Raw genomic sequence first — 25,530 nt, forward strand, 5'->3', positions numbered from 1 at the left:
TTCAGGATCTGGACTCTGTCTTCTTCAGCTTGCCTGTACTGCACCACTAGACTCATCAACTGCTACTGCTGAGCTTGAAATCCTGTGTGTCCCTTTATGTAGCCTCAACCAGTTTCAGCCTCCCTTGAAGATTTGGTTTCCCAATCTAAGGCCGAAATTCTCTAGCCCTAACCCCACCCCCACCCCACCCCGGCAACGGGTTCTCCCAGGCCAGGGCCTGCGAGCCTTTGGAATCCTGGAACTCCCTCCCAAAGCACTGTGGGTGTGCTTACATCACATGGACTGCAGCGGTTCAAGAAGGCAGCTCACCACCACCTTCTGAAGGGCAATTAGGGACGGGCAATAAATGCTGGCCCAGCCAGTGAAGCCCACATCCCTTGAAAATGAAGTAGAAAAAGATAAGGGCTCATGGAGTTGGGGGTAATATATTAGCACCGATAGAGGATTGATTAATGGACAGGGGGCAAAGAATAGGAATTAATAAGACATTTTCAATCAGCACTGGGGCGAGTGGAGTGCTGTAAGGATCAGTGCTGGGGCCTCAGGTATTTACAATCTAGATCAATGACTTCGACGATGAGACAGATAAGTTTGCTGATGATACAGAGCTAGATGAAAAGGTAAGTTGTGGGGAGGAGACACAGGTTGCAAAGAGATAAGGCCAGGTTAAGTGAGTGAGCAACAGGATGACAGATGGAGTATAATGTGGGGAAGTGTGAAGTTATTCACTTTAGTTAGAATAGAAAAGCAGAATATTTTTTAAAAGGTAAAGAATTTGTAAATGATGATGTTTAGAGAGATTTGGGTGTGCTTGTAGCACAAAGTTAGCACACAGGTACAGCAAGCAATTAGAGAGGCAAATGGCATTTTGGTCTTTATTGCAAGAGGATTGGCAAACAAGAAAGTCTTGCTAGAATTGTGTAGGGCTTTGGATATGGCTGGAATATTTGCGCAGTTTTGGTCTCCATATTTAAGGAAGAATATGGTTTGCATTGAAGGTGATTCAGCAAAGGTTCACTAGGTTCGATGCGGGGGTGGGGGGGGGTGGGGGGGGGGGGGGGGGGTGGGGGGGTTGTTCCCTGATAAGAGGCTGTGTAAAATGGGCTCCTGTTCTTTGGAGTGTAGGAGAAGCAATCTCATTCAAAGATGAGAAAAGCAGATTTCCTTCCCTCAAGTGAACCAAATGGGCTTTTAATAACAATGCAGCAATGCCTTTTTTTAAATTCCAGATTTAATTTATTAATTGAATTTAAATTCCCCCAGCTGCCATGGTGGGATTTGAATTTATGTCTCTGGCACACAGATCCAAATCTGTGGATTACTAGTCAGTAACATTACCACTATGGTCCTGTGCTCCATAGGGCAGTGGGGGATTTGAACCCTTTCCCCCAAAGAGACCAGACCCTAATCCAACACTTAAGGCCACTCAGTCACCAAACCAGGTACAACAAATTACTACATACAGGAATTAAATCGAAAACTTTAAATTATCCATTTTCTGAGACAGAGAAGTTGATTTGCATTGCATTATCACGTTGTTAAATGGATACTTATGCTGCTAATTACCAAACTTAACATTCTGCAGTGAATTGAATGGTGATTAATGTATAAATCCAGCAAATTGTTAAAGATCACGGGCAGACTAAGGGCAGAATGTCGCTTGTGTAATGCGAGCAGTGGAGCCACATAAATCAACCAGCAAGTTCTGGAGGCTGGAAGCCCACAGTTTATCTCTTTAGTCCCTCAGCTTGCTGGCCAATTCGCATATTAATAACAGGATGTGTCGTTGACACGCTGATCTCTCCCAGCAAGATCTGACATTATGTTTCTAGCAATCCTTTTTTTTTAAAAAAAGATTTTTCGCACATGTTGAGTGTCTGAAGCAAGCAACATGATGGGATCGCTCTCACTGTGTGCCCCTATTCCTGCCAAGCTCACCAGGAAACTTAAAACATGTCTCCAGTTATAGGTCGGCTGATTCCTTTCTGCAATACTTTCCCATATATGGAGTCTTGCGAACGATTCCATCGAACAAACAATATTACAGCGGGACAGGAGGGTCAGATAGAGGATCTAAGCATCATTCTTATCCCAAAGACAACAGGAAAAGAAACAGACACACGTTTGAACTTCAACTGTGTCATCCCATCACATCACAGTGCCTGACACGTACAGAGAGGGGGTTGCTCAACACTCCTGAATCACAGCAGTTCCTGCTTTAAGAAATGCCCTTATAAAATAACAAAGCAACTCGAATCAAAGTACAGCGACATCAAAAGACAATAATTGCCAAGTAGCAATAGATGAACATGAATCAAGCAGTTAAGTCTCTCTCTCTCCCCACGTACCTGTGAATAACTGTGGAGGGAATTGGCCCCATTGTACTTGACCTAGAGCTGCTGTATAATGCATTCAGTGTCCTCTGCTCAGCTTAGGTTTCCTTCTGTGACCAACCCTCCAATCAGAGCGGAAAAATATAAGGAACAATCTACAACTCACTACTTGGAAGGGGGGGAATGGAAGTTTCCACTGAGTCTCAGAGAGGAGGGTTTTTTTTAAGAGTGTCTATATTACTCTGAATCAGCACTTTAAAGTGATGAAGTGAAAAAACTTTTGCTAAACTTTTTCTTAGCTGGAGATGAAGTTGGCCAAGAAGCCCCCCCCCACCCCCCAATCACTGATGTCATGTGAAAATTATATATTGATACAGCTCCAATCACCCATGTGTTTATAAACAGTGAAAAAAAACACTTTTTCATGAAGATCTGTATTTTAAGTTGAAGAATGCAAAAACTCACCCCAACACACACAACCCGTCATACCAAGCCATAGTTTGTTTCTCCTCAGAACCCGCATCTGGTGACATGAGGCAGAAAAAGCACATGTTTATATCTGTTTCTGTAGCCAGTCACCAGGCTGTCATCGGGGGCAACGGCTCTGAGAGGCACCACTCCACATCGAGGGTGTCTGACCAGGAATCTCTCCTGCTCTTACCATCTGCCAATGGCACATGTTGGAAAGATTTGGAGGTTGATAATCAACTAGCTTGCATGCCTTATGGACACACCTTCCTTGGCCATCAAGTCCTGGAGTGGGACTTGAAACCGGTGCTTCTGGCTCAGAGATAGGAATACTGCCCATTTCGCTACAAGACCTCCGTCACTGATATAGGGCAAGTAAATAATCAAAATTCCATTTTTATCAGACGGAATCCTGCTAGCATTTGGAGATTCTACTTGGGAATCCAGACACTCACTGGGCAGAGTTTTATGACAGTGGGATTTTACATTCCCGCTGTCGTCAATGGGGTTTATAACGTCTCGCCACATTTTGCAGCCACGTCCCAAGTGAAACGGGACCTTAAAATTCTGCCCATGTACACTTGACGGATATGCATCCAACTTACAGGCTGTTAAAGAAAAATACTAATCCAAGGCATTATATATGAAGGCCTAGAATGTGACAGTAAGAGAGCTGCACTAAACCTTCATAAACAATGTTTACATAGCATTACATAATATACAGTGCAGAAACTGGCCATTGAGACCAATTAGACTATATTGGTGTTTACACACCCCAGAAGTCTTCTCCCGTTCCATTTACCTCTCCTCAGCCTTTCAGTAAATCTTTCTATCGCCTTTTCTCTCATGTACTCACCTAGTTTCCTTTTGAAAGCATATAATCTATTTGTCTCAATCACTTCCTGTAGTCGTGAGTTCTGTAGTATAAGGGCCTGGCACAGAAAGAGTTAACTTGGGACTGGGTACAGTCCTGCACACAGTGTGATGTAAAGGAACACATGACCAGAGTCTAAATGGCAGTCTAGTACTGGACAGAGACGTGTGCGGAGGCAAGCATGGAGACAGCTCCTAGCTTAGACCTTATTTCTGTACATATGTATATAGTTACAAGTAGCTAACACTTACTGTTAAACTATATAAGATTCAGAATCTCTTCATAAGACTTACCAAACTACACACATCTTACAACAAGTTCCACATTCTAACTGCTCACCAAGTAAAGAAATTGCCTCTCATTCCCCTAGTGGGTTTATTCCTAACTGCCTGCTAATTAAGGATCTAGTTTTGGCTTTTTCCTCAAGTAGAAACATTCTCTCCACATCTATCTAGTCCAAGCCATTCATAATTGGAAACACCCCTAGCAGGTCTCCTTGAAGGCTTCTCCTTCTCTTTGCCAAAGGAGGAAAGGCCCAACTTTTTAAATCTTTCTCTGTCCCTCAGTTCTGGCACCAGTCTTTCTCCAGTGTTTCTCTATCCTTTTTATACCATTGAGATCAGAGCTGTGCGCGCTATTCTTATGTGCAGTCTAACAGAGTTCTAAACAATTTCAACATAATCTCACTTCTTTTGAATTTTATACCCCTAGAAATAAACCTCACTGCTTTGTTAATACTTGTGTTGCTTCACTGAGCTACAATGTTACTTTTAATGATTTGTATGTCTGTATCTCATGGCTCTTTTTTCCTATTCAGTTTCTTGCTTTCTTGACCCCAGGCTCAAGTCACAGAATCACAGAATCTCTCAGTGCAGAAGAGGCCCTTTGGCCCATCGAGTCTGCACCGACACGTGAGAAACACCTGACCTACCTACCTAATCCCATTTACCAGCACTTGGCCCATTGCCTTGAATGTTATGACGTGCCAAGTGCTCATCCAGGTACTTTTTAAAGGATGTGAGGCAACCCGCCTCCACCACCCTCCCAGGCAGCACATTCCAGACCGTCACCACCCTCTGGGTAAAAAAGTTTTTCCTCACATGCCCATTAAACCTCCTGACCTTCACCTTGAACTTATGTCCCCTCGTGACTGACCCTTCAACTAAGGGTAACAGCTGCTCCCTATCCACCCTGTCCATGCCCCTCATAATCTTGTACACCTCGGTCAGGTTGCCCCTCAGTCTTCTCTGCTCCAGCGAAAACAACCCAAGTCTATCCAACCTCTCTTCATAACTTAAATGTTTCATCCCAGACAACATCCTGGTGAATCTCCTCTGCACCCCCTCCAGTGCAATCACAACCTTTCTATAATGTGGCGACCAGAACTGCACACAGTACTCCAGCTGTGACCTCACCAAGTTATTGAGAATCTTCAAGACAGGAGGTCAATAGATTTTTAGAAATTAAAGATATCAAGGGATATGGGGATCATGCCAGAAAATTATGTTGAAGTAGGAGATCAGCTATGATCTAGTTGAATGGTGGAGTTGACTGGAGGGGCTGAATGGCCTACTCCTGCTCCTATTTCCTGTGTTCCTAAGGTGCAGGTGTTGTTTCTGTTTTTCCTACCAAAGTGAATCACCTCACGTTTATCAATGTTACGGTTTATTTGCCACTTAACTGCCCAGTCTTCAAGTTTTCTAATGTCTTCATGGTTAGGTCTCAGGTGGATTAATATGGTCAGTTCTGGACACCACATTTTAAGAAGGATGGCAAGCCCTTCACAAGGGTGCAGGGGAGATTTATTAGAATGGTATCAAGGGTGAGGGACTTCAGTTGTGTAGCGAGGTAGAGAAATGAGGTTGTTCTTAAAGCAAAGGAAGTTAATGGACATTTGATCGAGAGGCGTTCAAAATCATGAAGGGTCTCGATGGGGTAAAGAAGGAGAAACTGTTTCCATTGGGAGAAGGGTCAGTAACCTGAGGGCACAGATTTAAGGTTATTGGCAAAATAATCAAGTCAACATGGGAAAAAAATATTTACACAGTGAGTTGTTATGATCGGGAATGCACTGCCTTAGAGGTGGTTGAAGCAGATTCAGTAATAACATTCAAGAGCAAATTGGATAAATACACAAAGAGCTTTGAGTTACAGAGTCATTTACATCATGGAAGGAGACCAGTCAGCTCATTGAGTCTATGCTGTCTCTCACAGAGCAATCCTGTCAGCCCCACTCCCCTGCTCAATCCCTGGAGCCCTGCAAGTTTAATCCCTTCAAGTGTCCATCCAATTTCCTTTCAAAATCATTGATTGTTTCGGCCTCCACCACCCTTGTAGGCAGCGAGTTGCAGGTCATTATCATTCGCTGCATAAAAATGTTCTTCCTCACATTCCCTCTGCATTTCTTACCCAAAGTCTTAAATCCTAGTCCTTGAACAATCCGCTAATGGGAAGAGTTTTTCCTGGTCTACCATATTTAAGTCTGTCATAATCTCTATCAAATCCCCCCTCAATCTCCTTCGCTCCAAGGGGAACACCACCAGCTTTGTCAACCTAACCTGTAACTAAAATCCCCTCATGCCTGGAGCCATTCTGGTAAATCTCCTCTGCATTCCTCACATTCTTCCTAAAGTATAGTGACCAGGCCAGAACGGAGGAATGGCAATAATTGGAGTGAGCTTTCAAAGAGCCAGCATGGTTAAGATGAACTGAATGGCCTTCTTCCATGCTGTATCATCCTGTGAGTGTCAGTGATGTGTTACAGTTCACTCAGGGAGTCTGAGTTGCTGAAGTTCTTGTAGTCTGGAGCTATGGATAGAGAGGGTAGAGAGTCCAACTTTCTCTCCAGCACTTGGCTGAGCAGAATCCCTCCGGCTCTTACCGCCTGCCATTAGTGTGCGTTGGAAGGATTTGCAGGTTGATACTCAACCTGTTTGGCCACAATATGAACACACTTTGTCATCAAGCCTGGGGGTGGGACTCAAGCCTGGAGCTTCTGGCTCAAAGGTAGGGACACTGCCCACTGCACCACAAGACCCCCTCATGCAGGCATTTAATATACATATGTGTATATACCTAGTTTCTTCCAAATAATACAAGTGTCTCCTACACCATCTACAGGTTGGGCAGAATCGTCCCAGGTTTGCACTAAGTGCAGTAGCAGGCAGGTAAAACAATGGTGAATTTTCACGCCACATCATCCCAAAACCGCTGCATTATTTATACGTACCTGGGAAACGCGCCATTTCCATTGGCTCTCATTGGCCCACAACACCGTCACCTCGCCACTTCATCACGCCAGGTACCACTCAGTGCTTCCAGCCCAGGGCTGCAGCAAAGAAGACATGGCCCCAAAAGACAAGAAGACTGCAGCCCTCGAGCACCTTTTGGACACCGTGGAAGCCACTGTGATGTCCTCTACCCCCACCCTGGCCGCAGGAGGGGCAGCTACATTATCACTCCGGCTTGGTAGGCATTGGCAGTTGGGATCAGTGCCAATGCTGCACAGAAGAGGTTGGCCATAAAATGCAGATAGAGGATGAATTATCTCACCTGTGCCGCCTTAGTATGGCAACCATCTGATCACTCTAAACTCAGACACTCAAGCCCATCACACATTCACTGGCATCTCCCTCACTGCCAGCTCAATGGACATCACCACCCATTCCCACACACACCCTCACATGTCCATCTGGCCTCATCTCCTCTGGAGTCTGCCTCCTCAGCCCTCACCATCTTGAGGCCACTAGCACAGATCAACATGCACACACCCTGAGATACCCCCCCTTCCCCAGTACAGCCCAAGCCCTGCAGCCTCTTCCCTTGCCTGAGGCCATTTCCCCCCCTTCCCCAAGCAAGCCCTGGCCCTGCAGCCATTGAAAAGCCATCCACATATGGCTGACCTGGTAGGTAGAGACCTGCCCATGAGCCCCCACTAAAAGTGATGTGGTGCTGCCTGCGAAGCCTGGCGCTGATAACTACTAGAGCTGCCCGAAGCAAGTTAGGCAAACAAACACTGAATTCCCGAGCGAAGTGCCCTCAGCCAAGTGCACGCCTTATATATGTTGTTGTGAAACATGTCGGCGTGTTTTCCTGCCGATGTGGGCGGATGATCCAGCGGGGGGGGTGGGGCGATTCCGGTGGGCTGGCCCTATAATGATAAGCTGATGTATGACAATGAGGTTCCTGATGTCCAATGGAGGGGAACACGGCTCACCATTGGCGGGCGCTCGCAAACTGGGTTCACGACGTCAAGAAACTGATTTTTGGGCTTCTCGCCATATTCTCTCATGCCACCGATAATGCCCAATGCCAGCGGGCATGGAAAATCCCAGCCACTGTCTCCATAAAGATGCCTTTATCATTTGCTATTCTCTATACTTCAAGTGTCCTCTTCTTAGTATAATACCTCCGTAACTTTTTCTGATTCTCCCAATAATATGCAGTTGTATTCAACCCAACTCTAGTAGCAACTGTAAGGCACTTCCATCTATTTATTATTCTCAACATTCAATTAATGAGATTAACTTAGATTTTTACATCAAAGGATTCAAAAGCAAGTTTTTTTGAAGTTTTCCTCTTGCAGAGGAGCTCTCCCCAGAGTCCAGGTTTATTTTTATCCCTCAACCAAAACTATCAAAACAAATTGACTGATGATTCAACTCACTGATTTTTATGAGACCTTTCTTTTTTCTATGTGTATGGGATGTGGGTGTCGCTGGTTAGACCAGCATTTATTGCCCATCCCTAGTTGCCCTTGAGAAGGTGGTGGTGAGCCGCCTTCTTGAACTGCTGCAGTCCATGTGTTGTGGGTACACCCACAGTGCTGTTGGGAAGGGAGTTCCAGAATTTTGACCCAGCGACAGTGAAGGAACGGTGATATATTTCCAAAGTTAGGATGGTGAGTGACTTGGAGGGGAACTTGTGTTCCCATCTACCTGCTGCCTTTGAACTTCTAGATGGTAATGATTGTGGGTTTGGAAGGTGCTGTCGAAGGAGCCTTGATGAGTTGCTGCAGTGCACCTTGTAGATGATTTTGAATGTGATTTAGTGGATAGGGGGCTGATCAAGTGGGCTTCTTTGTCCTAGATGATGTTGAGCTTCTTGAGAATTGGAGCTGCACTCATCAGGCAAGTGGAGAGTATTCCATCACACCCCTGACTTATGCCTTGTAGATAGTGGACAGGTTTTGGGGAGTCAGGAGTTGAATTACTCATCGCAGGTTCCTAGCCTCTGACCTGCTCTTGTAGCCACAGTATTTATATGGCTAGTCCAGTTCAGTTTCTGGTCAATGGTAACCCTCAGGATGTTAATAGTGGGGGATTCAGTGATGGTAATGCCATTGAATGTCAAATTAACTGTCTCATTTCTCCAAGTCACTACAGTCTCTAGGCTTCAGAAGTAATTTATTGTCTGTGAAATGCTTTGGAGGTCCTGAGATTATGAAAAATGCGAAATAAATACAAGTTCCCTCATTATCTCATTAAAATATGAATCCATATCTTTCAGAGAAAACAGATAAATACCCCTGTAGACAGTTTAGAATTGAGCCCCTTTCAGAGTAGATTGAAGTCTGTGATGAAATGTTAGATAATTTAATATAAAAAATGATACCAAAATGAGCGTATAACTCGGAAAACCTGTTTGAACAATAACCATAGATTTAAATAGCGATTGATACTTGAATCACAAGGAAAAAGATAGTGGTATTTGATGGCACGATTTACATCAGGGATGCCTCTTGAAGGGGGAGGTAATCGTGCAGTGGCATTGTCATTGGACTAGTAATCCACAGAGCCAGGGTAATGCTCTGGTGGACCTAGGTTCGAATCCCACCACAGTAGATGGTGAAATTTGATTTCAATAGCCATGAAACTATTCTTGTAAAAACCCATCTGGTTCACTAATGTCCTTCATGGAAGCACATCTGTTGTCCTTACAACCTACATGTGACTCCAGACCCACAGCAATGTAGTTGACTCTGAAATGGCCTAGCCATTCAATTCTCAAAGGCAATTATGGGGGCAATAAATGCTGGCCTAGCCAGCAATGCCCCCATGCCATATTTCTTGCGATGCCATGGCATACAAGGCTATGGGCCTAGTGCCGGGAAATGGGATTAGAATAGTTAGGCACTTGTTTGACTGGCGCAGACTCGATGGGCTGAAGGGCCTTCTTCTGTGCTGTAGACCCTCTATGACTCCCTGCCACCACAGCCCATGCCCCCATCAGCCTATTCCGCTGATACCCAATGCTGACCCCAACATGCTTTGTGTGGGCAGCTCATTTGCAAACCCATTGGCAATAGGGAAATGATGGTGTAGTGGTAACGTCACTGGGCTAGTAATCCAGAGGCCCAGGTTAATGGTCTGGGGACATGGGCTCAAATCCCACCATGGCAGCTGTTGAAATTTAAATTCAATTAATAAATCTGGAATTGAAAAGCTAGTCTCAGTAATGGTGACCATGGAACTCTGATAGACTGTTGTAAAACCCCATCTGGTTCACTAATGTCCTTACCTGGTCTGGCCTACATGTGACTCCAGACCCACAGCCATGTGGTTGACTCTGAAATGGACTAGTAGGCCAAGCAGTTCTAAGGGATACTAGGGATGGGCAACAAATGCTGGCCTTGCCAGTGATACCCACATACCACAAAGGAATAAAGAAATACACATGGGCTATTGAACCGGTTGGGTGGGGAGCTTGGATATCAGCAATTTAAAAAGCAGGAATGGTTGAAGATTGCAGGAACTGAAGCAGCAGGTTTACACAGCAAGCTCCCACAAACAGCAATGTGATAGTGACCATACAGTGTGGTTTTTGTGATTCTGATTGAGGGATAAAGATTGGACAGGGCACTGGGGAGAGCTCCCCTGCTCTTCATAAATTTTACATTACTCTGGTCAGCAGCCTGCTCCTCCATGTTATGTTGTTTGGTGGCCCAAATAGCAGGTGAGCTCCGAGTCTAGACAAGAGCACGCCGGAGGGGAAAGAAACTGAAGGTGACATCTCTCTCTCTCTCTGATTAGTCCTCCGATTTCTCCATCTCTAGGCACTTGTACTCTATCGGAACAATTGGAGAAGAAAGGATTCCTCGTAACTCCAATCTGAAAACAGAACTCCCAGAGTTTTACTGTGGGTCAACAAAATGCAGATCTGAACCTCCAGCCATTTTCTCTCTTAAGGACAAAGTGCAGTTTAATAAATACAAATCTCAAATTTGCAAACAGAAAATCTTGACTTTAAGCCAAAGCCTCAGACTCTAGAAAACAAGCTCTCAGAAAGAGGAAGAACTTCTCTGCTATAAACAACAATAAATTGTGAATTACAGCAGCACAATATTATGTAGCTATACCTTCAGTTCCCTACTAAGGAAAAGGCTCAATAACTTCCTTCTTTGGTGTCTACAACACATCCTCAGCATCACTTAGAAAAAAAGGCAGCAATGAAGCAGCCCTTTCTAGGGCAAACATGCTAAGGATGCTAGCACTAATCAAGCAAAGAAGGCTTCGCTGTCTTGGACATGTGCACATGCTGGAAGATGGCCATATCTCCAAGGATATGTTACACTGAGGGGTAGGCTATGCCAAGAGACCAGCAGGGCACCCAAAGCTCCAACTCAAGGATGCTGTCAAAAGACATGTGAAATCCCTCAACATCAATCATGACAAGTGGGAAACTCTAGCTGATGATTGATGCAAATGGCAACACCAGCTGTGAGCAGGAATTTGCCACCACAATGACATGTGGTCTTAGAAGCTGCAAAGCAAACCCTACAAACAAGATATCAGTGAAGATCATCCTGGGCCACTGGCAAAGGATAACGTCATGTGTGGTACTCGAGGCAGACTCTGCCCTTCCAGAATCAGCTTGTTCAGCCATCAAGAGAAGTGCAGCAGATGATTTCATCTGTCCTCACCATAGTTCTGAGATTGCATTCCCAACATGGGCAGACAGTGGCGTAATGGTAATGTCACCAGAGGCCCTGGCTAATGCTCTGGGGACATGGGACAAAATCCCACCATGGCAGCTGGTAGAATTTAAGTCCAAGTCATAAATCTGGAATCAAAAGCTAGTCACAGTAATGGTGACCATGAAACTCTATCGATTGTTGTAAAACCCCATCTGGTTCACTAATGTCCTTTAGGGAAGGAAATCTGCCATCCTTACCTGGCCTGGCCTACATGTGACTCCAGACCCACAGCCATGGGGTTGACTCTTAACTGCCCCCTGAAATGGCCTAGCAAGCCACTCAGTTCAAGGACAATTAGGGATGGGCTGGCCTTGCCAGCAATACCCACATCCCATGAAAGAATAAAGAGAAGTTCAATAGTGCAGAACCTGTGAACCAGTGGAGTATTGAAATGGCTGGGTGGGGAGCTTGAATGTCAACAATTAAAAGAGCAAGAATGGGTGAGGGCTGCTGGAAAAAAGCAACAGGTTTGTGATAAACATTTCCTCATACTTTATGTGGTAAAGAGTTCATGTGAAATTTTGTGATATTTTTGAGGTGTGTCTTTGAGTAGAGAGCCAGGTGCAGGGGAACAGGAAAAGGTTCTTCCTCTTACAGAGGGTCCTAGGCAGATCTTTCCTTGGGGAACAATGTGAGCCACTGGAAGGATATTCATTTCATTCTCTAGCCACTCTATGCCAGCCAACAGGGGGTTCGAGCTTAAAGCAGAAGGGTTTGATAGCCTCCCACAATCTATACAGTGGGAGGTGGAGGTGTGGGTTGTGGTGAGGTGAGGTTGGGTGTCATCCTGCCAGATGCACCTGTCTCATTGGATGCCACCCCAGAATTCAGGGCTGAAACTCCAAACGCAACCTGCCGGGTCTGTCTATGCTGTGGTTTATGCCTTGCAGATATGCAGAAATGACACACCAGGTTCGGTCTGTGCAGGAGTTTTATCAAATGCTTTGAAATGTCTGCTCACGTGCTTACAGCTGCTTGCCTACAGTTCAGTTTCTCTTTCTCTGTCACCGCACCCAGGCTTAACTCATCACGCACAGTGCAGAGAACAGTCAGCACACACACATAATCAAACACCGAACAATTGAACACTACAGTCTGGAGTGAGGTTCCAAACTTGACCCTTTGCAACAAATGACTATGTATATTTATTTAACGCCTTTAATGTGATAAAACATCCCAAGGCCCTTCACAGGAGTGTTATAAAACAAAATATAACACCAAACCACATCAGGTGACCAAAAGCTTAGCCAATGGTAGATTTTGACGAGTTTCTCAAAAGAGGAAAGTGAGGTGAGGCCACTGCAGCTGGAGACACAACCCCCAATGGGGATGCTCAAGGGCCTACAATTAGAAGATTGCAGAGATCTCAGAGGGTTATGGGGCTGAAGGAGATTCCAAAGATAGGGAGGGGTGAGGCCATGGAGAGAGCTGAAAACAAGGATGAGAATTTTAAAATCAAGACATTGTTTGACTGGTAGCCAGTGCAGGTCAGTGAATATTGGGGTGATGGGTGAACGGGACTGGTTGTGAGTTAAGACATGGGCAGCAGAGTTTCGGATGACCTCAAGTTTACAGAGGCTGGAACGTGGGAGATCAGTCAGGATCGTGTTGGAATAGCTAAATCTAGGGGTTACAAAGGCACGAATGAGGGTTTCAACAGCAGGTAAGCTGAGATGGGGCAAAGTCAGGCAATGTTATGGAAGTGGAAATAGACAGTCTTAGTGATTGCACGAATATGTAGTTGGAAGCTCATCTCAGGGTCAAATATGACATCAAGATTGTGGAGAGACGGATTTAATCTCAGACTACTGCCAGAGAGAGGGATGGAGTCAATACCTAGGGAGTGGAGTTTAGAGCAGGGACTGAAAACAATGGCTTCAGTCTTCCTAATATTTAATTAGAGGAAATTACTGCTCATCCAGTACTGGATGTCAGGTGAGCAGTCTGATCATTTAACAGCAGCGGAGGAGTCAAGAGAGGTGGTGGTGGAGTCGAACTGGGTGTCATCAACGTACATGTGAAAACTAACACCTTGCTTTCAGGTGATGTCTCCGAGGGACAGCAATAGAAATAGGAGGGGCCAAGGGTAATCCTCAGGGGACACCAGAAGTAACAGTGGGGGAACAGGGAGAGAAACCATTGCATGTGATACTCTGGCTACAATTAGATAAGAAAGGAAAGGCTGGATGGTCATAGAGAGGCATTGGAGGACAGTGTGGTCAATGTGTCAAAGGCTGTAGACAGGTCAAGAAGGATGATCAGGGGTCGTTATTTTTGTCTCAGCCACGCAGCACTCAGAAACAGAAATGTCACCCGTGTGGAATCAGATTAAAGAGAGAGAGAGCTCATCGCCTGTGAGAAAAGGGCAATGAAACCAGTGGGGAGTGTTGAATGTTGGTTAGTGCAGCTTCAAACAACAACTGGTTTAATTTCTACAACTGAACTCTGTACTGGGCCTTACACTGCTAAATCCATCAACATTCCCCTCCTCCTCTTTTAGTCATGTGCTCTCTTACCTCAGCATTATGGGACGTGCTATTTACACAGTCCCACACATTAACCCTACATACCCGAATACTACAAGGGAGCGCCATACCACTGCTGCTATGGGACATGATGAGGTTAGCGGGATAGAACAGTGTTCATGCTATTAGCAGCACAGTTAGACAAACCCAATAACATTCCTGTGCAAGGCTGACAGTCACAAACCTCCATCTGTCTGTCTTCCCAAGGGAGTAACAGCCACCCACTCTGCCCTTATACTCTCTTACCCTGCAGAGTAATGACAGCAATGAGGTTCAGAAGGGCAAACTTTCCTTCCCTATTGACTACACCAATGACGAGGAAGAGGGTGATGAAGAAGAGGACGATGAGAAAGGGGACGATGAGGAAGGGGACGATGAGGTACACTGATGTTGAAGAAGAGGATGATGAGGTACACAGATGATGAGGAAGAGGATGATGAAGAAGAGGACGATGAGGAAGAGGATGATGAGGTACACTGATGATGAGGAAGAGGACGATGAGGAAGAGGATGATGAGGAAGAGGATGATGAGGAAGAGGACGATGAGGAAGAGGACGATGAGGAAGAGGATGATGAGGAAGAGAACGATGAGGAAGAGGATGGTGAGGTACACTGATGATGAGGAAGAGGACGATGAGGAAGAGAACGATGAGGAAGAGGATGGTGAGGTACACTGATGATGAGGAAGAGGACCATGAGGAAGAGGATGGTGAGGAAGAGGATAGTGAGGAAGAGGATGATGAGGAAGAGGACGATGAGGAAGAGGATGGTGAGGTACATCGATGATGAGGAAGAGGACGATGAGGTCCAGGCTACCCAAGATTAAAGAGCACGAACTCCAGTCCTGTATTGCTCAACCCCAGCCCCCTTGCCCTCACTCATTGAACCATCTGCTTTCTGCCTGCCACACCCTCCCCACCCCCACCCCCACCCCCATCTCTATGTACAAGCAACACCTCAGATACTGCCAGTCATGTTGAATTAGGCAGTGTTACTGAGGATGGAGCACCAGGTGATTTACAAAGCGCACCAGAGCTGTTGTGGGTGAAGAAGCCAAGGAAGAAGGGACCTGTGGCTTCACGGGAAGCAGAACCCATTGGCTATGGCGGTGGCAAAATTATTGTGCAGCATTTGAGAAGTGGCGGGTCTGCGTCCCACTCTGGGAGTTGAGCAGAAAATTTAAGCTGAAACTTCAGTGCAGTACTGAAGGGGGTGCTGTACTATCAGAGATGCCATCTTTCAGGAGAGACTTTAAACTGAGGTCCTGTCTGTCCTTTCAGGTGGGTGTAAGAAATCCCATGGCACTACTTCAAAGAGCAACAACATTTGTGTGGTGCCTTTAACTCAGTAAAACATCCCAAAGCACGTTATTAGTGAATAAGAGAAGGGTTATCCCGCAAAATCTAACACCGACACACATGAGGAGTTGACCAAATATTGAAGGAGAATTTATAAAAGAGGAGAGAGAGAGGGGATGAGGTGAAGGAGGGAATCCCAGACCTTGGGGTTCAGGCAGTTGAAGACACAGCCGCTAATGACGGAGCGATTAACATCTGCAAGTTGCAAAAGGCCAGAATTTGAGGAGTGCCGAGATCCCAGAGGGCTGTGGGGTAATGGATGTTACAGAGATAGGGAGGTGGTGAGATGAGGAAGGGATTTGAAAATGAGGATGAGAAGTTTAAAATTGAGCCAGGGTCGGTCAACAAGCAGAGGGGTGATGGTTGAACGGGACTTGGTGTGAATTAGGACACAGGCAGCAGAGTTTTGGATGAGCTCAAGTCGGTGAAGGGTGGAAGGTGAGACACCAGCCAGGAGTCATTGGAATAGTCGAATCTAGAGGTAACAAAGGCATGAATGGGGGTTTCAGCAGCAGGTGAGCTGAGGCGGGGGTGGAGATGAGAAGCAAGTGGTGATAGTGCCGTTATGTGGTCAAAATTCATTTTGGAACTCGATATGACACCAAGGTTGCGCCCAATTTGTTTCAACCTCCGGCTGTTGCCGGGGTGAGGAATAAAAAGTCGGTAGCTAGGGAACAGAGTTTGTGCAATGTTTGGACAATAGCTCCCTGGTGAATCCACCTAGGCAATGTTTCAACCAATCAGAGCCAACTTGCAACCAATCAGCATCCCTTTTCTCTTGCAGTATAAATTGTTGTTCCCTTTGAAATTTGGTTTTCTTGCATCTGTCCTGATGAGTGCAGGATAAAAGCTTTGACAGCATGTCTCTTTTTGCAGCAATACCTTTAAAGTGTAGCCACTGTTAGAATGTAGGAAATGTGGCTGTGAATTTGCACACAGCAAGCTCCCACAAACAACAATGTGATATTGACCAGATAATCGAATTTTATGATGGTTGACTGAGGGATAATTATTGGCCAGGACACCGGGGAGAACGCCCTTGCTCCTCATCAGAATAACTTGATTTTTTTTATATGTCTACCCAAGAGGGCTGATAGGGCCTTGGTTTAAAGTCTGATCTGTAAGACTGCAGCACTGGCAGTACATGCACCTCCCTCAGTGCTGCACTGCAGTGCCAGTCTTGATTTTTGAGCTTAAGTCCTGGGACTTGAGGGCAGAACATTCTGACTCAGATACGAATGCTACAACCTGAGTCATGGCTGATACATGCGGCTGGATGTTGGGGTATAAGTTATACAGTGTGGTAAACCTATGTCCGACCCACTCTCCCACTAAGGGATGCTCCCTGCCACAAGTGCTAGGTGTCGAGTTATTACTATTACCAACTATCACTAATCTCTGAGAAGGACCGAGTGGAAGACTATACTTCACACGATGAACATGATAGCCAGTTAGAGTCACTTCCTGTAGTAGTCTGGGTTTATCTAGCCTACTTATCTATGACATTGAATGTGCTGAGCTCATCGATCATTGCGTCAGGTTGTTTCTATTATACACACAGCTTGGTCGTGCTAGTCATCAGCTGGATAGTGAAACTTCCATGAGTGATGCCACATTTTGCATCTCCGTGTGTGTGTTACAATAATTAAGATGTGGCACACCCCAGCATGCACACCCTTCAGTCACATTTACACAAGCACTTTAAAAAGCAAGCAAACAATATTTGGCATGCTAAAGATAAGACCTTAAATGGAAAGAATTGCTTATCATAGTTCAACAAGATAAAATATGTTGGGTATGGTGGTGTATATTACTGCACCAGTGACCAAGAAGTGCAATCCCACCCTAGCAAACCGAGAAATGACATTCAGGGTGGGTGGGAGGGGGTAGGGGTTAGGTGTGAGGAAGAGCAAAATGGAAGGTCTGTAATTGCGCTGAAGGCTGGAGAGATTATGTGACAAGAGGGTTGGTGGTAGAAGGCCAAAGGGATTGGATAATGGGACAAGTAAAGATGTGCCTAGAAGAGGTGTGAATGGCAAGATGTTGAGCAGCTGCCATCCAAAAGCAAAAACGGGAGAAAAGAAGATTAAGGTTGAAACATGCAGAGCAACGGAAACAAAATGGGTGCCAGGTTACAGTCTGAAATTGTTGAACTCAATGTTGAGTTGAAAGATGAGGTGAGGCTCCTTGAACTTGCATTGAGTTTCACTGGAACATTGCAGCAGGCCAAGGACAGAGAGGTCAGAGTGAGAGAAAGGTGGAGACTTAAAATCACAGGTGACCAGAAGTTCAGGGGCTGCGTCTGGTCTCCACAGTGTAGGGGAGACCGCATTGGCAGCAGTGAAAACAGTAGACTAAATTGAATGAAGTCTACATAAATCACTGTTCCACTTGGAAGGAGTTTATGAGGCCTTTTATGGTGAGAAGGGAAGAGACCACAGAGCAGGTGTTGCATCTCCTGTGCCTGCATAGAAAGGTACCATAGGAGAGGGAAGGGGTGATGGGGCGACTGAGGAGTGGACCAGAGTGTCGCAGAGGGAAAGGTCCCTTCAGAATGCTGACAGCGGAGGGGAGGGGGAGATGTGTTCGGTGGAGCCATCACGCAGGAGGTTGTGCAAATGGCAGAAGATGATCCTTTGAACATGAAGGCTGGTGGGGTGGAAGGGGAGGACAAAGGGAAAGCAATTCTGGGAGGGAGAGGAAGAGGGGAGAGCAGAAGCGTGGGAATTGAATCAGAAGCGGTTGAGGGCCCTGTCAACCATAGTGAGGGGACGGGTGGGTGGTGTGAGGGAGAGAAACCTCGGTTGAGGGAAAAGGAAGAATTAATGGAAGCATAGATACGGAAACCAGTTTATCTGGTCATTGATTTCACAAATTGGCCACCATGTTTCTCACATTTCAACAATGGTTACAATTCAAAAGCAATTAATTGGCTGTAAAATGCTTCGGGACATTCTGAGGTTGTAAAAGGTGCTACGTAAATACTTTTTATGATGGAGTCTCAGTTCTTCCTGAACCGGCCAAGCAAGTTACTCAAGTGTAACAAAAAATGTGGCAAAAACAAAAACAAAAACAAAAATACCTGGAAAAACTCAGCAGGTCTGGCAGCATCGGCGGAGAGGGACACAGTTGACGTTTCGAGTCCTCATGACCCTTCGACAGAACTAAGTAAAAATAACAAAGGGGTGAAATATAAACTGGTTTGGAGGGGGTGGGACAAGTAGAGCTGGATAGAGGGTCAGTGATAGGTGGAGATAACTAAAAGATATCACAGACAAAGGACAAAGAGGTGTTGAAGGTGGTGATATTATCTAAGGAATGTGATAATTAAGAGTAGAAAGCAGGACAAGCAAGGTACAGATAGCCCTAGTGGGGGTGGGGTGAAGGAATCGAAAAAGGCTAAAAGGTAGAGATAAAACAATGGATGGAAATACATTTAAAAATAATGGAAATAGGTAGAAAAAGAAAAATCTATATAAATTATTGGAAAAAACAGAAAGGGGATGGGGATGGAGGAGAGAGTTCATGATCTAAAGTTGTTGAACTCAATATTCAGTCCGGAAGGCTGTAAAGTGCCTAGTCGGAAGATGAGGTGCAGTTCCTCCAGTTTGCGTTGAGCTTCACTGGAAGAATGCAGCAGGCCAAGGACAGACATGTGGGCATGAGAGCAGGGTGGAGTGTTGAAATGGCAAGCGACAAGGAGGTCTGGGTCATGCTTGCGGACAGACTGATGGTGTTTTGCAAAGTGGTCACCCAGTTTACGTTTGGTCTCTCCAATGTAGAGGAAACTGGATTGGGAGCAACGAATGCAGTAGACTAAGTTGAGGGACGTGCAAGTGAAATGCTGCTTCACTTGAAAGGAGTGTTTTGGCCCTTGGACGGTGAGGAGAGAGGAAGGGAAGGGGCAGGTGTTACATCTTCTGCAGTTGCATGGGGAGGTGTCGTGGTAGGGGGTTGAGGTGTAGGGTGTGATGGAGGAGTGGACCAGGGTGTCCCGGAGGGAACGATCCCTGCGGAATGCTGCCGGGGGGGTGAAGGGAAGATGTGTTTGGTGGTGGCATCATGCTGGAGTTGGCGGAAATGGCAGAGGATGATCCTTTGAATGCGGAGGCTGGTGGGATGATAAGTGAGGACAAGGGAGTTTCTGGGAGGGAGGAGAAGGTGTGAGGGTGGATGCGCAACAGATGGGCCGGACACGGTTAAGGGCCCTGTCAACCACCGTGGGTGGAAAACCTCGGTTAAGGAAGAAGGAGGACATGTCAGAGGAACTGTTTTTGTAAGTGGCATCATCAGAACAGATGCGACGGAGGCGAAGGAACTGAGAGAATGGGATGGAGTCCTTACAGGAAGCGGGGTGTGAGGAGCTGTAGTCGAGGTAGCTGTGGGAGTCGGTGGGCTTGTAATGGATATTGGTGGACAGTCTATCACCAGAGATTGAGACAGAGAGGTCAAGGAAGGGAAGGGAAGTGTCAGAGATGGACCACGTGAAAATGATGGAGGGGTGGAGATTGGAAACAAAATTAATACATTTTTCCAGGTCCAGACGAGAGCATGAAGCAGCACCGAGGTAATCATCGATGTACCGGAGAAAGAGTTGTGGAAGGGGGCCGGAGTAAGACTGGAACAAGGAATGTTCCACATACCCCATAAAGAGACAGGCATAGCTGGGGCCCATGCGGGTACCCATAGCCACACCTTTTATTTGGAGAAAGTGAGAGGAGTTGAAGGAGAAATTGTTCAGTGTGAGAACAAGTTCAGCCAGACGGAGGAGAGTAGTGGTGGATGGGGATTGTTTGGGCCTCTGTTTGCGGAAGAAGCGGAGAGCCATCAGACCATCCCGGTGGGGGATGGAGGTGTAGAGGGATTGGACGTCCATGGTGAAGAGGAAGAGGTTGGGGCCAGGGAACTGGAAGTTGCTGATATGATGTAGGGTGTCAGAGGAATCACAGATGTACGTGGGAAGGGATTGGACAAGGGGAGGGAGAGGGGAGTTAAGATAGCAAGAAATGAGTTCCGTGGGGCAGGAACAGGCTGACACGATCGGTCTACCGGGACAGTCCTGTCAGAAACATGATAGGGTTCCCCTTGTCCTCACTTATCACCCTACCAGCCTCCGCATTCAAAGGATCATCCTCCGCCATTTCCGCCAACTCCAGCATGATGCCACCACCAAACACATCTTCCCTTCACCCCCCCCGGCGGCATTCCATAGGGATCGTTCCCTCCGTGACAGCCTGGTCCACTCCTCCATCACCCCCTACTCCTCAACCCCCTCCCATGGCACCTTCCCATGCAACCGCAGAAGGCGCAGCACCTGCCCCTTTACTTCCCCTCTCCTCACTGTCCAAGGGCCCAAACACTCCTTTCAAGTGAAGCAGCATTTCACCTGTACTTCCCTCAATTTAGTCTACTGCATTCGTTGCTCCCAATGCAGTTTCCTCTACATTGGAGAGACCAAACGCAGACTGGGTGACCGCTTTGCAGAACACCTTCGGTCTGTCCGCAAGCATGACACAGACCTCCCTGTCGCTTGCCATTTCAACACTCCACCCTGCTCTCATGCCCACATGTCTGTCCTTGGTCTGCTGCAATGTTCCAGTGAAGCTCCATTCAAACTGGAGGAACAGCACCTCATCTTCCGACTAGGCACTTTACAGCCTTCCGGACTGAATATTGAGTTCAACAATTTTTGATCATGAACTCTCTCCTCTATCCCCACACCCTTTCCGTTTTTTCCCCCCCTTTTTGCTTTTTCCAATAACTTATATAGATTTTTCTTTTCCCACCCATTTCCATTATTTTTAAATGTTTTTTTTAAATCCATTGTTTTATCTCTACTTTTTAGTCTATTTCGATCCCTTCCCCCAACCCCACCCCCACTAGGGCTATCTGTACCTTGCTTGTCCTGCTTTCTACTCTTAATTATCACATTCCTTAGATAATATCACCACCTTCAACACCCCTTTGTCCTTTTGTCTATGACATCTTTTGTCCATCTCCACCTATCACTGGCCTTCTATCCAGCTCTTCTGGTCCCAACCCCCCCACCCTTAAATCAGCTTATATTTCACTCCTTTCCTATTTTTCCTTAGTTCTGTTGAAGAGTCATTCGGACTCGAAACGTTAACTGTGTTCCTCTCCGCAGATGCTGCCAGACCTGCTGAGTTTTTCCAGATATTTTTGTTTTTGTTTTTGTTTTGGATTTCCAGCATCCGCAGTTCTTTGCTTTTATCTAAAGAAAGTGGCTAAATTGGCTTCTCAGGGAAACTAGGAATGAGTAACAAAAAATGTATCTAAACTTCAAATCATGAACACGGAAATGATTTACACTGCATGTTTAAAAGTCTCTTACTCTAATTCTTTCTGTGTCACTCTTCTGCTCTCTTCCAGTCGTTTTGCTCTCTCTCTAAGGCTCTGATACACTTCCCGCTATGTGCTCTACCTCTCTGTTTGCCTCTGACCCTTCCTCATTCTTTCTCTCACCTCTTTCCTTGCATTTCTTTCTGAGTCTCCCTCTTTGTACACACACATACACACACCGACACGCACACACACAGACACGCACACACACAGACATGCACACACACACATACACACACCCACACACACAGACACGCACACACACAGACATGCACACACACAGACACGCACACACAGACACACACACAGACACATACACACAGACACACAGCCACACACACACACACAAACATACACAGACACGCACGCACACACAGACACGCACACACAGACACGCACACACGCACACACACACAGACACACAGACACACACACACACAGAGACACACACACACAGACACACACACACATAGACACACACACAGACAGACATGCACACACACATACACACAGACACACACACATACACACAGACACACACACACAGACACACACCCACACACACAGACACGCACACACACACACAGACACACATCCACACACACAGACACGCACACACACACACAGACACGCACACACACACACAGACACGCACACACACACACAGACACACATCCACACACACAGACACGCACACACACACACAGACACGCACACACACACACAGACACACATCCACACACACAGACACGCACACACACACACAGACACACACCCACACACACAGACACGCACACACACACACAGACACGCACACACACACACACAGACACGCACACACACACACAGACACGCAGACACACAGACACGCACACACACAGACACATCTCTCTGCTCCAGTGGAGTTCTGCACCCCTGCCTTCCCCTTTCAGCATTCTGTAGGGACCACTCCCTCCATGATACCCTAGTCCACTCCTCAGTCTCCCCCTAACACCCCCTCCCTTTCAGTGCAAGCATAGGAGATGCAACACCATCATTTTCACCTCCTCCCTTCTCACTATCCAAAGCTCCAAGCACTCCTTCCAAGTGAAACAGCCATTTACACGTACTCCTTTCAGTTTGGTATACTGTATTCACCGTTCATGATGTGGTCTCCTCCACCAACAGAGGAATCTCTTATCTTCAATCAGCAGATTTGCAGGAAGATGACATATGGCCATGAAAGGACAGGTTGAGAGGAAGTGGAAACATTTGAGAGGCCAGGGGATTGCAGCTTCTTGTCTCTGGGCTGGCACAGGGAGATGTGGAAAACTTATCAATTTCACTCAAATAACCCCAAGGGAGATGTGTCCGGGAATTAGAAATGTGGGATCGTTTCTGGTGCAGCCAATGCCAAGCTCCTTGGCCCATTTCCAAACATTTTGTTTTCATGTAGACAACACACCTTAAGAAAGTATTTGCATTTACATGTGCTGCTTTTGAATAACTCAGGACATCTCAAACTTCAAGAGTTTTGAAGTCTGGTCACTGCTGTAATGTGGGAAATTCAGCATAGCAAGATCCCACACACATCAATGACCAGATCATCTATAAAGAATGAAAGAGTGTCCCTAATGCCATGGTACCCAATATCTGGACATAAACTTACTTTTTTAAAAAACCACAGTGATCCAGAATGTTCTGTGGCTCAGTGGGTAACACTCTTACCTCTAAGTCAGAAGGTTAAGGTTTCAAGTCCCACATACTCTGGAGAGTTGAGCACAGCTTCCAGACCTTTACCCCTGATGCAGAGCGGAGGTGGTTCTGTGTTATCTGAAGCACCATCTTTTGGACAAAACATTTAAACCAAGGTGCTTCCTGTAAGGACTCCATCCCATTCTCAGTTCCTTTGCCCCTGTTGCATCTGTTCTGATAGGGGCCACTTTCCAAAACGGTGCTTCTGACATTTCTTCCTTAACCGAGGTTTCCCACCCACGGTGGTTGACTGGGCCCTTAACCGTGTCCGGCCCATCTCCCCCACCTCTGCCCTCACCCCTTCCCCTCCCTCCCAGAACCATGATAGGGTCCCCTTTGTCCTCACTTTTCACCCCACCAGCCTCCGCATTCAAAGGATCATCCTCCGCCATTTCCGCCAACTCCAGCATGATGCCACCACCAAACACATCCTCCCTTCACCCCCACCCCCACCCCCACCCCCCGTCGGCATTCCGTATGGACCATTCCCTCCGGGACACCCTGGTGCACTCCTCCATCACCCCCAACACCTCATCCCCTTCCCACGACACCTTCCCATGCAAGTGCAGAAGGTGCAACACCTGCCCCTTAACATAGAAACATGGAAAGCAGAAGCAGGAGTAGGCCATTCAGCCCTTCGAGCCTGCTCCACCATTCAATATGATCATGGCTGATCCTCTACCTCAATGCCATATTCCCACTTTCTCTCTATACCTCTTGATGTCCATAATATCCAAAAAATTATCAATTTCTTTCCTTAATATACCCAGTGACCCAGCCTCCACAACCTTCTGTGGTAGAGAATACCACAAGTTGACCATCCTCTGAGTGAAGAAATTTTTCCTCATCTCAGTCCGAAATGGCCTGCTCCATATTCTGAGACTGCTGCCCCTGATTCTGGACTCCCCAACATCCTCCCTGCATACAGTCTGTCCAGCCCTGTTAGAATTTTATACGTTTCAATCAGATCCCCTCTCATTCTTCCAAACTCTAGTGAATATAGGCCCAGTCGAACCAATCTCTCCTCATACAACAGTCCCACCATCCCCAGTATCAGCCTAGTGAACCTTCACTGCACTCCTCTCTATGACAAGTATATCCTTTCTTAGGTAGGGAGACCAAAACTGCATACAATACTCCAGGTGTGGTCTCACCAAGGCCTTGTATAACTGCAGTAAGACATCCCTACTTCTGAACTCAAATCCTCTTGCAATGAAGGCTAACATACCATTTGCCTTCCTAATTGCTTGCTGCACCTGCCTATTTACTTTCATTGACTGGTGTATAAGGAGACCCAGATCCCTTTGTGCGTCTGCATTTTCCAATATATCACCATTTAAGTAATACTCGGCCTTTCTGTTTTTCACACCAAAGTGTATAACTTCACATTTAACCACGATATACTGCATCTGCCATGCATTTGCCCACACACAACTTGTCTAAATCGCCCTAAAGCCTCCTTGCCTCCTCCTCACAACCCCGCCCAGTTTTGTCTTGTCAGCAAACTTGGAAATATTGCATTTGGTTCCCTCTTCCCAGTCATTTATGTATATCGTGAAAAACTGGGGCCCAAGCACTGATCCCTGCGGTACACCACTAGTCACCGCCTGCCACCCGGAAAAAGACCCATTTATTCCCATTCTCTGCTTCTGGTCTGTCAACCAATTCTTAATCCATGCCAGTATATTATCCCCGATCCCATGTGCTTTAATTTTGCAATTTTAATTTTAATTTTTAATTAAATTTTAATTAACTTTCCAATTTTACCTCTACCCTCCTCACCGTCCAAGGACCCAAACACTCCTTTTAGGTGAAGCAGCATTTCACTTGCACTTCCTTCAACTTAGTCTACTGCATTCGTTGCTCCCAATGCGGTTTCCTCTACATTGGAGAGACCAAACGC

The 25,530-nt window shown here is 46.3% G+C and overlaps 1 protein-coding gene across 1 annotated transcript in view; it reads right to left on the reverse strand.

The window, feature by feature from the left end:
• Positions 1-25,530, reverse strand: part of gramd2aa (GRAM domain containing 2Aa) — a 94,830-nt gene that overhangs the window by 43,701 nt on the left and 25,599 nt on the right. Inside the window, exon 2 of the mRNA XM_041178187.1 lies at positions 2,799-2,856. Coding sequence (XP_041034121.1) covers positions 2,799-2,830 — 32 coding nt within the window. The 5' untranslated portion in view covers positions 2,831-2,856. The remainder of the gene's footprint in view (positions 1-2,798; positions 2,857-25,530) is intronic.

The sequence above is a fragment of the Carcharodon carcharias genome, chromosome 32, assembly GCF_017639515.1.
Source record: "Carcharodon carcharias isolate sCarCar2 chromosome 32, sCarCar2.pri, whole genome shotgun sequence".
Lineage (NCBI taxonomy): Eukaryota > Metazoa > Chordata > Chondrichthyes > Lamniformes > Lamnidae > Carcharodon > Carcharodon carcharias.